Consider the following 14,491-nt stretch of genomic DNA (forward strand, 5'->3'; position numbering starts at 1 on the left):
CCCAGCGAAAGATGGCACCCACCCCAACCGTGGCAAGACAGCGCCCACCCCAACCGTGGCAAGACAGCACCCAGCGAAAGATGGCACCCACCCCAACCGTGGCAAGACAGCGCCCACCCCAACCGTGGCAAGACAGCGCCCAGCGAAAGATGGCACCCACCCCAACCGTGGCAAGACAGCGCCCACCCCAACCGTGGCAAGACAGCGCCCACCCCTTAACCCTGGCAAGACAGCGCCCAGCAAACGACGGCACCCACCCCATGGGCTAGGCACTCGAGACAGCGAGCCCCTCACCATCTCCTCCTCGGTGTAGAACTCGGAGGCCACCTTGAGCTGCGGCATGTCCAGGGTCTGGGCCTGGCTCCTCAGCGACTCGCGGATCTGCTGCAGCTCCCGCTCCCACGAGCCGTCCGCCGTGCCACCCGTGTCCAGCCGGAAGCACTTCTTCTTCTCCCCGTCGATCTCCTCGTCGTACTTGGACAGGACCGACTTGGTCTTCAACTAAAGCAGGGGGGGGGGGGGGGGTCGGAGGGAGAAACACAGAGAATCAGACGGCAGAATTGTGAATTTGTCGCCCAGCCCAAATAGAGGGAACGCTGTAGTACACCCCTTTCACCCCCCCCTCCCCCCACCCCCCGCCAATACTCATTGTCCGAGCGAGGGGTTGCTTTCAACCCGTTCCAAAAGCACAACGGGACCTTGGTTTAGTAGCCTATTCAACCACAGGAGGCACCACAGCCCAACTTCACTGTCTACAGAGGGGGTCACTGGGCAGTGATCGGGAGCAGGAACCTCTGGCGGATTCTCCCCTCTCCCTAACCCAGGGGGTCACTGGGCAGTGATCGGGAGCAGGAACCCTGGCTGATTCTCACTCTCTCCCTAACCCAGGGGGTCACTGGGCAGTGATCGGGAGTAGGAACCCTGGCTGATTCTCCCCTCTCCCTAACCCAGGGGGTCACTGGGCAGTGATCGGGAGCAGGAACCCTGGCTGATTCTCCCCTCTCCCTAACCCAGGGGGTCACTGGGCAGTGATCGGGAGCAGGAACCCTGGCTGATTCTCCCCTCTCTCCCTAACCCAGGGGTCACTGGGCAGTGATCGGGAGCAGGAACCCTGGCTGATTCTCCCCTCTCCCTAACCCAGGGGGTCACTGGGCAGTGATCGGGAGCAGGAACCCTGGCTGATTCTCCCCTCTCCCTAACCCAGGGGTCACTGGGCAGTGATCAGGAGCAGGAACCCTGGCTGATTCTCCCCTCTCCCTAACCCAGGGGGTCACTGGGCAGTGATCGGGAGCAGGAACCCTGGCTGATTCTCCCCTCTCCCTAACCCAGGGGGTCACTGGGCAGTGATCGGGAGCAGGAACCCTGGCTGATACTCCCCTCTCTCTCTAACCCAGAGGGTCACTGGGCAGTGATCGGGAGCAGGAACCCTGGCTGATTCTGTGCTCTGCACCACTAGCTGAGCTCGGATACCATCACCGAGCGATGTGGGATGCGGACCCCAGCCGTGGAAGCTGGTGCACGAGGGGCTGTGCGACACAGGCCCGGCCCGCTCCAGAGCTCCGCGGGGGACGGTACTCACCACCGCCATGTCGTCCACGCTCTCGTCCTCCCCGTAGGGCTTGTACTCGGGTTTCTTCTTCTTCAGCTCCACATTCTTGTCCGCCCGCTCCTTGTCCAGGATGTTCACGTTGACCAGGACGTCGTCGTTCTCGTCCAGAACCCCTGAGGGGCAGAAACCAGGCGGGACGCAGGGTTAGGTGGCACAGCACCATTCCAACCCCGCAGCCGTTACCACCCCCCCTCTCCCCCCCCCCGCCTGCCCCCTCAATGAACCCTCCCCCATTCTCAGCCCCCCTCCATGCCCCCTCAATGAGCCTTCCCATCCCCCCCCGTGCCCTCTCTCTCAATGAACCCTCCCCATCTCCCCCGTGCCCTCTCAATGAACCCTCCCCATCCCCCCCCCGTGCCCTCTCTCTCAATAAACCCTCCCCACCCCCCCCCCGTGCCTGCCCTCTCAATAAACCCTCCCCACCGTGCCCTCTCATTCAATGAACCCTCCCCAACCCCCCCGTGCCCTCTCTCTCAATGAACCCTCCCCACCCCCCCACCGTGCCCTCTCATTCAATGAACCCTCCCCAACCCCCCCGTGCCCTCTCATTCAATGAACCCTCCCCAACCCCCCCGTGCCCTCTCATTCAATGAACCCTCCCCAACCCCCCCGTGCTCTCTCACTCAATGAACCCTCCCCACTCCCGTGCTCTCTCTCTCTCAATGGACCCTCCCCCACCCCCCCCGTGCCCTCTCACTCAATGAACCCTCCCCACCCCCCCCCCCGTGCTCTCTCAATGAACCCTCCCCAACCCCCCCCCCCCGTGCTCTCTCTCTCAATGAACCCTCCCCACCCCCCCCCCCCGTGCCCCCTCACTCAATGAACCCTCCCCACCCCCCCCGTACTCTCTCAATGGACCCTCCTCCCCCCCCCGTGCTCTCTCAATGAACCCTCCCCAACCCCATGCTCTCTTTCAATGAACCCTCCCCATTTCCCACCCCCCACCGTGCTCTCTCTATGACCCTCCCCATTCCCTCTCTCTCCCTTTGCCCCATTTCTCGGTCCTTTCTTCCCCCGCTAACCTTTTTAAATTATTTTTCTTAAACGCCTCTTAAAAGCGGTTCCAGATTCTGCCTCCTCCACCGATTCTGGTCCCTGTCCCAATACTCTGCTCAAACAGAAAACACCCGCCTAACCTCGCTCCTGATACTTCTACATAATAAGAACATAAGAATTGGGAACAGGAGTAGGCCATCTAGCCCCTCGAGCCTGCTCCGCCATTCAATAAGATCATGGCTGATCTGGCCGTGGACTCAGCTCCACTTACCCGCCCGCTCCCCGTAATCCTTAATTCCCTTATTGGTTAAAATTCCCTTATTGATCTGGTGGCGATCTTAAAAAATAAACCTCTAGGTGACCCCGCTCACCAGTCAGGTCTGTTTTTCCTTAAAAACCGTACCAAACCCCCCCCATAAAAAGGCTCAAAGCTAGACCGATCACAGGCATTTTAAGGGACCAGGTCATTCAGCCACCCCCCCGGTCATTAAATGAGATTGTGGCTGATCTGTGACCTAACTCCATCTAGCCGCCTTGGTTCTGTAACCCTCAATACCCTTCCCCAACAAAAATCGAATCAATCTTCCCCAGACATGACAGCTTTTTTGAGGGAGAGTTTTTCAGATTTCCACTGACCTTTAGAACATAAGAAATAGGAGCAGGAGTCGGCCATTCGGCCCCTCGAGCCTGCTCCGCCATTCAATACGATCATAGCTGATCTGATCATGGACTCAGCTCCACTTCCCCGCCCACTCCCCATAACCCTTCACTCCCTTATCGCTCAAAAATCTATCTCCACCTTAAATATATTCAATGACCCAGCCTCCACAGCTCTCTGGGGCAGAGAATTCCAGATTTACAACCCTCTGCGAAGAAATTCCTCCTCATCTCAGTTTTAAATGGGTGACCCCTTATTCTGAAACTATGCCCCCTCGTTCTAGAGTCCCTCACGAGGGGAAACATTCTCTCTGCATCTCCCTATCGAGCCCCCTCAGAATCTTACACGTTTCAACAAGATCACCTCTCATTCTTCTAAACTCCAATGCGTATAAGGCCCAACCTGCTCAACCTTTCATCGTATAACCCCCTCATCTCAGGAATCAACCGAGTGAACCTTCTCTGAACTGCCTCCAATGCAAGCATAATCCCTCCTTAAATATGGGGACCAAAACTGTATGCAGTACTCCAGGTGAGGCCTCACCAATACCCTGTACAGTTGTAGCAGGACTTCTCTGCTTTTATACTCCATCCCCCTTGCAATAAAGGCCACCATTCCATTTGCCTTCCTGATTACTTTCATCATATTGACAACCCCTTCATCTCAGGAATCAACCGAGTGAACCTTCTCTGAACTGCCTCCAATACAACGCTGTGTGAAGAAGTGCTTCCTGACATCACCCATGAACGGTCCGGCTCCAAGTTTAAGGTTTTAATTTCCCTGCAATCCGTTCCTGCTTACCTTTGTCTTTAAGGGTTAGCACGACTACCTCCCCTTCCTTGAAAGCTTCGATATCGTGCTGGACAGTGAGTCCCTTCAGGTCCTGAGACGTGTAGGCAGTCTTGGAGAGAGAGCGAGAGAGAGAGACAGTTACCATGTACGCCCCCTGGACTCCAGGTCAGATACACCCATCGTTACCGAGCGTACTTGGTGCGTGCTGTAAGGGAGATTGGAGCGTGGGCAGGTACAGCAGGAGCGGCGAGAGGGACGTGATCGGGGCCCAGGAGAGGTGAGAGTTCAGGGCCCAGGAGAGGCGAGCGCCCAGGGGCAGCACGGGCCCAGCCCCACACTGTGCGATATGTGTGCGCGCACTGGGTCCGTGCAGCAGAGCTGGTCTCCAGTCGTCCTGGTTAACCCTTGCCCCTGGACCTAGACCTCGCTCTGTCAAGCCCCGTGTGGTGGCTGGTGTGCAACGGCCACCCCACGTTAAAACAATCCACCCACAGGAATCTTCCACCCTTCAGGATGTAGTTCGGGATCCGGAATATTGAAACACCTGTGAACTCATCCCTTTTTGGCGTGGAAGCAAGTCATCCTCGCTTCGAGGGACTGCCCATGATGAAGAGAAACTCTCCAATTCTGCCCATCAGCTTTAGCCCTTGTATAACCGTGCAATCTTCTTCCCAAATCAGATGTCTGTGGACTCGCATAGTATTTATAGCACAGAAACAGGCCATTTGATCCAATTCCAACTCTGTAGTTGGTCCCAAACTGGTTTATGCTTCATTCAAACCTCCTCCCACCCCACTTTGTAGAATCACGAAAATTTACGGCACGGAAGGAGGCCATTTCGGCCCATCGTGTCCGCGCCGGCCGACAAAGAGCTACCCAGCCTAATCCCACTTTCCAGCTCTCGGTCCGTAGCCCTGTAGGTTACGGCACTTCAAGCGCACATCCAGGTACTTTTTAAATGGGCGGCCCCTTATTCTGAGACTATGCCCCCTAGTTCGAGATTCCCCCACGAGGGGAAACATCCTCTCTGCATCTAACCTGTCGAGCCCCCTCAGAATCTTATATGTTTCAATAAGATCACCCCTCATTCTTCTAAACTCCAACGAGTAGAGGCCTGACCTGCTCAACCTTTCCTCATAAGACAACCCCTTCATCTCCGGAATCAACCGAGTGAACCTTCTCTGAACTGCCTCCAATGCAAGTATATCCCTCCTTAAATACGGAGGCCAAAACTGCACGCAGTACTCCAGGTGCGGCCTCACCAATACCCTGTACAGTTGTAGCAGGACTTCCCTGCTTTTATACTCCATCCCTCTCGCAATAAAGGCCAACAGTCCATTCGCCTTCCTGATTAGCTGCGTGCAAAAGTTTTGTGTTTCATGCACGAGAATGGGCCCCACGTTAAATTCGCTGTCGCCTCACCTGTTTCTGGGTACGCAGTTCCTCTTCGATCAGGTTGCTGACACCAAACTCTTCATCCATTTCCTCGAGAAGCTTTGCCTGGAATCAATGCACAAAGGTCACAACTGCTGCGTCCAAAAACAATCGGAATAAAGTTCTTCAGTTCCACAAGAGGCAGAGAGAATAATTGCACTTCATTTCAGTGCCTGGGGAAGCACAGAGACCCCCACCCCCCCCCCCCCCACCTCAAACACAGAGCAGGAAAGGACCAGGCTAAATCCAATTTGTCACGGTGCTGTGCACCTCTGGGACCCTGCACCTCAGGAAGCCCTAAAGCGCTTCACAGCCAATGAAGTACTTTTTGAAGTGTGGTCACTGTTGTAATGTGGGAAACGCAGCAGCCAATTTGTGCACAGCAAGCTCCCACGCACAGCAATCTGTTTTAGTGATGCTGATTGAGGGATAAATATTGGCCCCAGGACACCGGGGGGGGGGGGAACTCCCCCTGCTCTTCTTCGAAATAGTGCCGTGGGATCTTTTATGTCCACCCGAGAGAGCAGACGGGGCCTCGGTTTAACGTCTCATCTGAAAGACGGCACCTCCGACAGTGCGGTGCTCCCTCAGTACTGCCCCTCCGACAGTGCGGCGCTCCCTCAGTACTGCCCCTACGACAGTGCGATGCTCCCTCAGTACTGCACCTCCGACAGTGCGATGCTCCCTCAGTACCGCCTCTCCGACAGTGCGGCGCTCCCTCAGTACTGCCCCTCCGACAGTGCGGTGCTCCCTCAGTACTGCCCCTACGACAGTGCGGCGCTCCCTCAGTACTGCCCCTCCGACAGTGCGGCGCTCCCTCAGTACTCCCCTCCGACAGTGCGGTGCTCCCTCAGTACTGCCCATACGACAGTGCGGTGCTCCCTCAGTACTGCCCCTCCGACAGTGCGGTGCTCCCTCAGTAATGCCCCTACGACAGTGCGGCGCTCCCTCAGTACTGCCCATACGACAGTGCGGTGCTCCCTCAGTACTGCCCCTACGACAGTGCGATGCTCCCTCAGTACCGCCCCTCCGACAGTGCGGCGCTCCCTCAGTACTGCCCCTCCGACAGTGCGGTGCTCCCTCAGTACCGCCTCTCCGACAGTGCGATGCTCCCTCAGTACTGCCTTCCCTCAGTACCACCCCTCCGACAGTGCGGCGCTCCCTCAGTACTGCCCCTCCGACAGTGCGATGCTCCCTCAGTACTGCCCTCCCTCAGTACCACCCCTCCGACAGTGCGGTGCTCCCTCAGTACTGCCCCTCCGACAGTGCGATGCTTCCTCAGTACTGCCCTCCCTCAGTACCACCCCTCCGACAGTGTGGCACTCCCTCAGTACTGCACTGGGAGTGTTGGCCTGGATTAGGTGCTCAAGACCCGGGAGTGGAACTTGAACCCACAACTTTCTGATTCAGAGGCGATGGAAAGTGCTGCACACTGAGCCACGGCTGACACCGAGGGTGGGGCGGGGTAAGGAGGAAACGCTCAAGAATCCACACGGGGCACGAGCGAGCTGCCCATTGCCGACACTCACCCGCTTCTCTGCCATCTCCTTCTCTTTCTGCAGTTTCCTGCTCTTCTCCACCCAGGCAACAGCATCGTCCAACCAAGCGTCATCATCTCCCAGAGCTTTCACTTTCCTGGGGACACGCACAGACACGGAGAACGTCAAACATCGCAGCCCGACAGCTAACCCCACACCCACGGCATTGCCGAACCCACAGTACAGTTCAGAGGTCACAGCAAGGACAATGTATAGGGGCTCGTCCTCTCCATCCATTCCCTCCAATTGGTTCCACCCCACAAAGTGACAGACCTGTACCCACTAGTACTGTACCCAGTGTTATACAGTGACAGACCTGTACCCACCAGTACTGTACCCCAGTGTTATACAGTGACAGACCTGTACTCACCAGTACTGTACCCCAGTGTTATACAGTGACAGACCTGTACCCACCAGTACTGTACCCCAGTGTTATACAGTGACAGACCTGTACCCACCAGTACTGTATCCCAGTGTTATACAGTGACAGACCTGTACCCACCAGTACTGTACCCAGTGTTATACAGTGACAGTCCTGTACCCACCAGTACTGTACCCCAGTGTTATACAGTGACAGACATGTACCCACCAGTACTGTACCCCAGTGTTATACAGTGACAGACCTGTACCCACCAGTACTATACCCCAGTGTTATACAGTGACAGACCTGTACCCACCAGTACTGTACCCCAGTGTTATACAGTGACAGACCTGTACTCACCAGTACTGTACCCCAGTGTTATACAGTGACAGACCTGTACCCACCAGTACTGTACCCCAGTGTTATACAGTGACAGACCTGTACCCACCAGTACTGTATCCCAGTGTTATACAGTGACAGACCTGTACCCACCAGTACTGTATCCCAGTGTTATACAGTGACAGACCTGTACCCACCAGTACTGTACCCCAGTGTTATACAGTGACAGGCCTGTACCCACCAGTACTGTACCCCGGTGTTATACAGTGACAGACCTGTACCCACCAGTACTGTACCCCAGTGTTATACAGTGACAGACCTGTACCCACCAGTACTGTACCCCAGTGTTATACAGTGACAGACCTGTACCCACCAGTACTGTACCCCAGTGTTATACAGTGACTGACCTGTACCCACCAGTACTGTACCCCAGTGTTATACAGTGACAGACCTGTACCCACCAGTACTGTACCCGTGTTATACAGTGACAGACCTGTAACCACCAGTACTGTACCCCAGTGTTATACAGTGACAGACCTGTACCCACCAGTACTGTACCCCAGTGTTATAGTGACAGACCTGTACCCACCAGTACTGTACCCCAGTGTTATACAGTGACAGACCTGTACCCACCAGTACTGTATCCCAGTGTTATACAGTGACAGAACTGTATCCACCAGTACTGTATCCCAGTGTTATAGTGACAGACCTGTACCCACCAGTACTGTAACCCAGTGTTATACAGTGACAGACCTGTACCCACCAGTACTGTACCCCAGTGTTATACAGTGACAGACCTGTACCCACTAGTACTGTACCCCAGTGTTATACAGTGACAGACCTGCACCCACCAGTACTGTACCCCAGTGTTATACAGTGACAGACCTGTACCCACCAGTACTGTACCCCAGTGTTATACAGTGACAGACCTGCACCCACCAGTACTGTACCCCAGTGTTATACAGTGACAGACCTGTACCCACCAGTACTGTACCCCGGTGTTATACAGTGACAGACCTGTACCCCAGTTATACAGTGACAGACCTGTACCCACCAGTACTGTACCCCAGTGTTATACAGTGACAGACCTGCACCCACCAGTACTGTACCCCAGTGTTATACAGTGACAGACCTGCACCCACCAGTACTGTACCCCAATGTTATACAGTGACAGACCTGCACCCACCAGTACTGTACCCCAGTGTTATACAGTGACAGACCTGTACCCACCAGTACTGTACCCCAGTGTTATACAGTGACAGACCTGTACCCACCAGTACTGTACCCCAGTGTTATACAGTGACAGACCTGTACCCCACCAGTACTGTACTCAAGTATTATAGTTACTAGTGAATATACAACCCATCAGGAGAGGTAGTGTGTACCTGTAACGGTGCCAGTGATAGAGACATTCATTAACCCCCCCCCCCCCCCATTTCCCAGTGGACCTTGGCCGTACCGCAGCCCGAGGCTCCCCACATCCTGCCCGCCAGCCCCGACCTACCCTAGCTTCTGGTTGAGGAGACGCTTCTCCTTCAGAGCGGCGAGCTTGATCCGAATGTCCTCCTGCTGCTTCGAGGCGATGGGGTTAATAGCCGGGACCAGAACCGGGTCCTCTTTCGTCCCGGCCTCGGCTGTGAGAGACGGACAGGTCAGTTGTGGCAGCGGTGGGCAAAAAGAACGTGCTTATCTATACCGCCTTTCACCACCCCAGGACATTCCTCAGCGCTTTACAGTCAATGAAGTACGTTTGCACAAGAAATAGGGGCAGGAGTCGGCCATTCGGCCCCTCGAGCCTGCTCCGCCATTCAATAAGATCATGGCTGATCTGATCCTGGCCTCAGCTCCACACTTCCCCGCCCGCTCCCTTAAATCGCTCAAAAGTCTGTCTATCTCCGCATTAAATATATTCAATGACCCAGCCTCCACAGCTCTCGGCAGAAAATTCCACAGATTTACAACCCTGAGAGAAACATAGAAAATAGGTGCAGGAGTAGGCCCTTCGAGCCTGCATCACCATTCAATAAGATCATGGCTGATCATGCAACTTCAGTACCCCATTCCTGCTTTCTCTCCATATCCCTTTAGCTGTAAGGGCCACATCCAACTCCCTTTTGAATATATCTAACCAACTGGCCTCAACAACTTTCTGTGGTAGAGAATTCCACAGGTTCACAATTTTCTGAGTGAAGAAGTTTCTCCTCATCTCGGTCCCAAATGGCTTACCCCTTATCCTTAGACTGTGACCCCTGGTTCTGGACTTCCCCAACATCGGGAACATTCTTCCTGCATCTAACCTGTCCAATCCCGTCAGAATTTTATATGTTTCTATGAGATTCCCCTCTCATTCTTCTAAATTCCAGTGAATATAAGCCTAGTCGATCCAGTCTTTCTTCATATGTCAGTCCCGCCATCCCGGGAATCAGTCTGGTGAATCTTCGCTGCACTCCCTCAATAGCAAGAACGTCCTTCCTCAGATTAGGAGACCAAAACTGAACACAATATTCCAGGTGTGGCCTCACCAAGGCCCTGTACAACTGCAGTAAGACCTCCCTGCTCCTATACTCAAATCCTCTCGCTATGAAGGCCAACATGCCATTTGCCTTCTTCACCGCCTGCTGTACCTGCATGCCAACCTTCAATGACTGATGAACCATGACACCCAGGTCTCGTTGCACCTCCCCTTTTCCTAATCTGTCACCATTCAGATAATATTCTGTCTGCCTGTTTTTGCCCCTAAAGTGGATAACCTCACATTTATCCACATTATACTGCAACTGCCAGGCATTTGCCCACTCACCTAACCTGTCCAAGTCACCCTGCAGCCTCTTCACGTCCTCCTCACAACTCACACCGCCACCCAGCTTAGTGTCATCTGCAAACTTCTCTTAAATCTGCGTCCCTCTGGTTACCAACCCACCACTGGAAACAGTTGCTCCTTGCTTACTCTATCAGAACAATTCTTAATTTTGAACACCTCGATTAAATCTCCCCCTGAACCTTCGCTGCTCCAAGGAGAACAACCCCAGCTTCTCTCCATGTCTCTGAGGTCACTTGTTCCTTTTCACCCTTCCTGCTGCTCAGTCATGCCCCAACAGCACAGCCTTGTTTGAAGATGAACAAACAGCACCGTGTCAAAATGTGACTCACTTTTTTTGGCTTCCTGTACTGCCAAAGGTTTCAGGCCAAGCTTGGCCCTCAGCTTGCTGTGGGGAACACAAGACAGACAAGTTAGAGAGAGAGAGAGAGAGAGAGAGAGACTTGCATTGAAGCCACACCTTTCGCCATCTCGGCATCCCAACAGCCAATGAAGTACTTTTTGGAGTGTGCTCACTGTTGTAATGTGGGAAACGCCAATTTGCGCACAGCAAGCTCCCACACACAGCAATGTGTTACTGACCCAGATAACCTGTTTCAGTGATGTTGGTTCAGGGATAAATATTGGCCCCAGGACACCGGGGAGTACTCCCCTGCTCTTCTTCGAAATAATGCCACAGGATCTTTTACATTCACCTCCGACAGAGCAGCGCTCCCTCAGTACTGCGCTCCCTCAGTACCGCCCCTCTGACAGTGCGGCGCTCCCTCAGTACCGCCCCTCCGACAGTGCGGCGCTCCCTCAGTACCGCCCCTCCGACAGTGCGGCGCTCCCCCAGTACCGCCCCTCCGACAGTGCGGCGCTCCCTCAGTACCGCGCTCCCTCAGTACCGCCCCTCCGACAGTGCGGCCCCTCCGACAGTGCGGCCCCTCCGACAGTGCGGCCCCTCCGACAGTGCGGCGCTCCCTCAGTACTGCACTGAAGGGTCGGCCTGGATTAAGTGCGCAAGTCCTGAGAGCGGGGCTCGAACACACAACCTTCTCAGGAGAGCCACCAATCAAGTTACGGCTGACACTGGATTCGTTGTCAGTGAACGCTCAGAGAGCAGAAATAAAAGGATATACTGATAGGGCGGAGATGAAGAGGGGCGAGTGGAGGCTCGTGTGGAGAACAAAGACCGGCACGGAACGGTTGGGCCGAACGGCCTGTCTCTGTGCCGTACAGTTAATGTCGCTCCCAGCTCGGACAGAAGCTGTGAGCAGCAACATTTATTCACTCACTTTGTTTCTTCGATGGTCAGAGAGGCATTGCCGGCAGCTGATTTTGGTCCTGGTGCTACAAGCAAAAAGACATGGTGAAATATAGTAAAAGCATGAGAACTATCTCTTCCCCCACTGACCCCGTATATTGAACACCCCCCCCCCCCCCAATCACAATTCTGTACGATCGCCCCACGACCCCATTCATTACACCCCTCCCCCACAACATTACACCTCATAACACCGCCCCCCCCCCCCAAGAACCCATTTATTATCCTCCCCAATCCTGTGGATTCCCCAATAACCCTGTGACCCCCAATAACCCCATACATCAGTCCATGCCCCTATATGATCCCCAATAACCCATATAGCAGTTCCACGACCTCATACCAGCCCTATAACAAGGTGTGACCTCCACCTCAATAATCCCTTATACTAGCCCCATAACCCTATATGACCCCCAATAACCACTTATACCAGCCCTGTACGACCACCCCCCCAATAACCCCATAAATCAGCCCTATATGACCCCCAATAACCTTATACAAGCCCGAAAACCCAATAACCCCTTACACCAGCCCTATAACCCTATTTGACCCCATGAATCTGCCCTATAACCCTGTGTGCCTCCCTATAACCCCTTACACCAGCCCTATAACCCTGTGTGACCCTCTATAATCCTGTGTGACCCCCAATAATCCTGTGACCCCCCTATGACCCCATGAACCAGCCCTATAACCATGTGACCCCCATACACCACACTAATAACCCCATACGTCAGTCCACGACCGAATATGACACCCAATAATCCATATATCAGCCCCACAGCCTCTTATACCAACCATATGACCCCATCAGCCCTATAATCCCATATTAACCCTTTGTACCTCCCTACAACCCCGTGTGACCTCCCTACAACACTATATGAACCCCTACAGACCCGTGTGACCCCCTACAGACCCGTGTGACCCCCTATAACCCCGTGTGACCCCCTATAACACTATATGACCCCCTACAGACCCGTGTGACCCCCTATAACCCCGTGTGACCCCCCTATAACACTATATGACCCCCTATAACCCCGTGTGACCTCCCTATAACACTATATGACCCCCTACAGACCTGTGTGACCCCCCTATAACACTATATGACCCCCTACAGACCCGTGTGACCCCCCTATAACACTATATGACCCCCTACAGACCTGTGTGACCCCCCTATAACACTATATGACCCCCTACAGACCTGTGTGACCCCCTATAACACTATATGACCCCCTACAGACCCGTGTGACCCCCCTATAACACTATATGACCCCCTACAGACCTGTGTGACCCCCTATAACACTATATGACCCCCTACAGACCTGTGTGACCCCCTATAACACTATATGACACCCTACAGACCAGTGACCCCCCCTATAACACTATATGACCCCCTACAGACCTGTGTGACCCCCCTATAACACTATATGACACCCTACAGACCAGTGACCCCCCTATAACACTATATGACCCCCTACAGACCCGTGTGACCCCCCTATAACACTATATGACCCCCTACAGACCTGTGTGACCCCCTATAACACTATATGACCCCCTACAGACCAGTGACCCCCCCTATAACACTATATGACCCCCTACAGACCAGTGACCCCCCCTATAACACTATATGACCCCCTACAGACCTGTGTGACCCCCCTATAACACTATATGACCCCCTACAGACCTGTGTGACCTCCCTATAACACTATATGACACCCTACAGACCAGTGACCCCCCTATAACACTATATGACCCCCTACAGACCCGTGTGACCTCCCTATAACACTATATGACCCCCTACAGACCCGTGTGACCTCCCTATAACACTACATGACCCCCCACAGACCAGTGACCCCCCCTATAACACTATATGACCCCCCCTCTCTCTCTCTCTCACCGGCCGGCTCGGGCCTGTCGCGCTTGCCCCGGCGGGAGGCGGTGCCGTGGGCCGGGGCGGGCCGGCGCTCCCGCTCCCGGTCGCGCTCCCTGTCGCGGTGCTCCCGGTCCCGGTGGTGCCGCCGGCCGCCCCCGGCCTCCCGCTCCCGGCTGGCCGCCCGCCGCTGCTCCTTGTTGTGTTTGTGTTTCTTGCGGCGCGCCGCCGCCGCCTCCTCGCCCCCGCGCTCGCGGTGCTTCTTGGACGAGCCCATCGGGTGCGCGCACGTCCGGTCCGGTGCGGTGCGGGGGGCGCGCACGCACACGGGGCTCCTTCCTTCCTTCTCCTCTTCTTCTCGCTAATCTATCGCGTTCTATCTCTCTCGTTGCCCCGGTAACCGCTTTCCTTCTCCCTCCTTTCTCCTTCTCTCTCTCTCTCTCTCTCTCCGTCCGCCGCTCCGGTAAACAAAATGTCGCCGCCGCCGCCGCCGCCGCCGTCCGTCCGTCCCCGTCGCTCGTCCAAAATGGCCGCCCGCCACTTCCGCTTGAACCTTCACCCGCCCCGCCAATCACAGGCGGCGCATCGCAGGCACTTCCGCGCGTGCTATCACACGACGATAGGCAGTCGTCACTTCCGTTCGCTCCCCCCGTCCCCCCATCAATCACACACACACACGGGCGATCGTCACTTCCGTTCACTCTCGCCCCGCCCCCCCCCACTCAATGTTGACATAGGGCCTCGGCGCTGCTCCCGCCCGATATTGCCCTCCCCAC

General features: G+C 55.1%; 1 protein-coding gene across 1 annotated transcript in view; it reads right to left on the reverse strand.

Annotated features, from left to right (window-relative positions):
* sart1 (spliceosome associated factor 1, recruiter of U4/U6.U5 tri-snRNP) overlaps positions 1 to 14,237 on the reverse strand; it is a 27,945-nt gene extending 13,708 nt beyond the window's left edge. Inside the window, exons 1-9 of the mRNA XM_070868204.1 lie at positions 13,743 to 14,237; positions 11,823 to 11,877; positions 10,878 to 10,933; positions 9,232 to 9,361; positions 7,019 to 7,124; positions 5,478 to 5,555; positions 4,065 to 4,164; positions 1,580 to 1,722; positions 295 to 501 (exon numbers count right to left, since the gene is read on the reverse strand). Coding sequence (XP_070724305.1) covers positions 295 to 501; positions 1,580 to 1,722; positions 4,065 to 4,164; positions 5,478 to 5,555; positions 7,019 to 7,124; positions 9,232 to 9,361; positions 10,878 to 10,933; positions 11,823 to 11,877; positions 13,743 to 13,992 — 1,125 coding nt within the window. The 5' untranslated portion in view covers positions 13,993 to 14,237. The remainder of the gene's footprint in view (positions 1 to 294; positions 502 to 1,579; positions 1,723 to 4,064; positions 4,165 to 5,477; positions 5,556 to 7,018; positions 7,125 to 9,231; positions 9,362 to 10,877; positions 10,934 to 11,822; positions 11,878 to 13,742) is intronic.
* Positions 14,238 to 14,491: the final 254 nt, after the last annotated feature.

Source organism: Pristiophorus japonicus, chromosome 27 (genome assembly GCF_044704955.1).
Source record: "Pristiophorus japonicus isolate sPriJap1 chromosome 27, sPriJap1.hap1, whole genome shotgun sequence".
Lineage (NCBI taxonomy): Eukaryota > Metazoa > Chordata > Chondrichthyes > Pristiophoridae > Pristiophorus > Pristiophorus japonicus.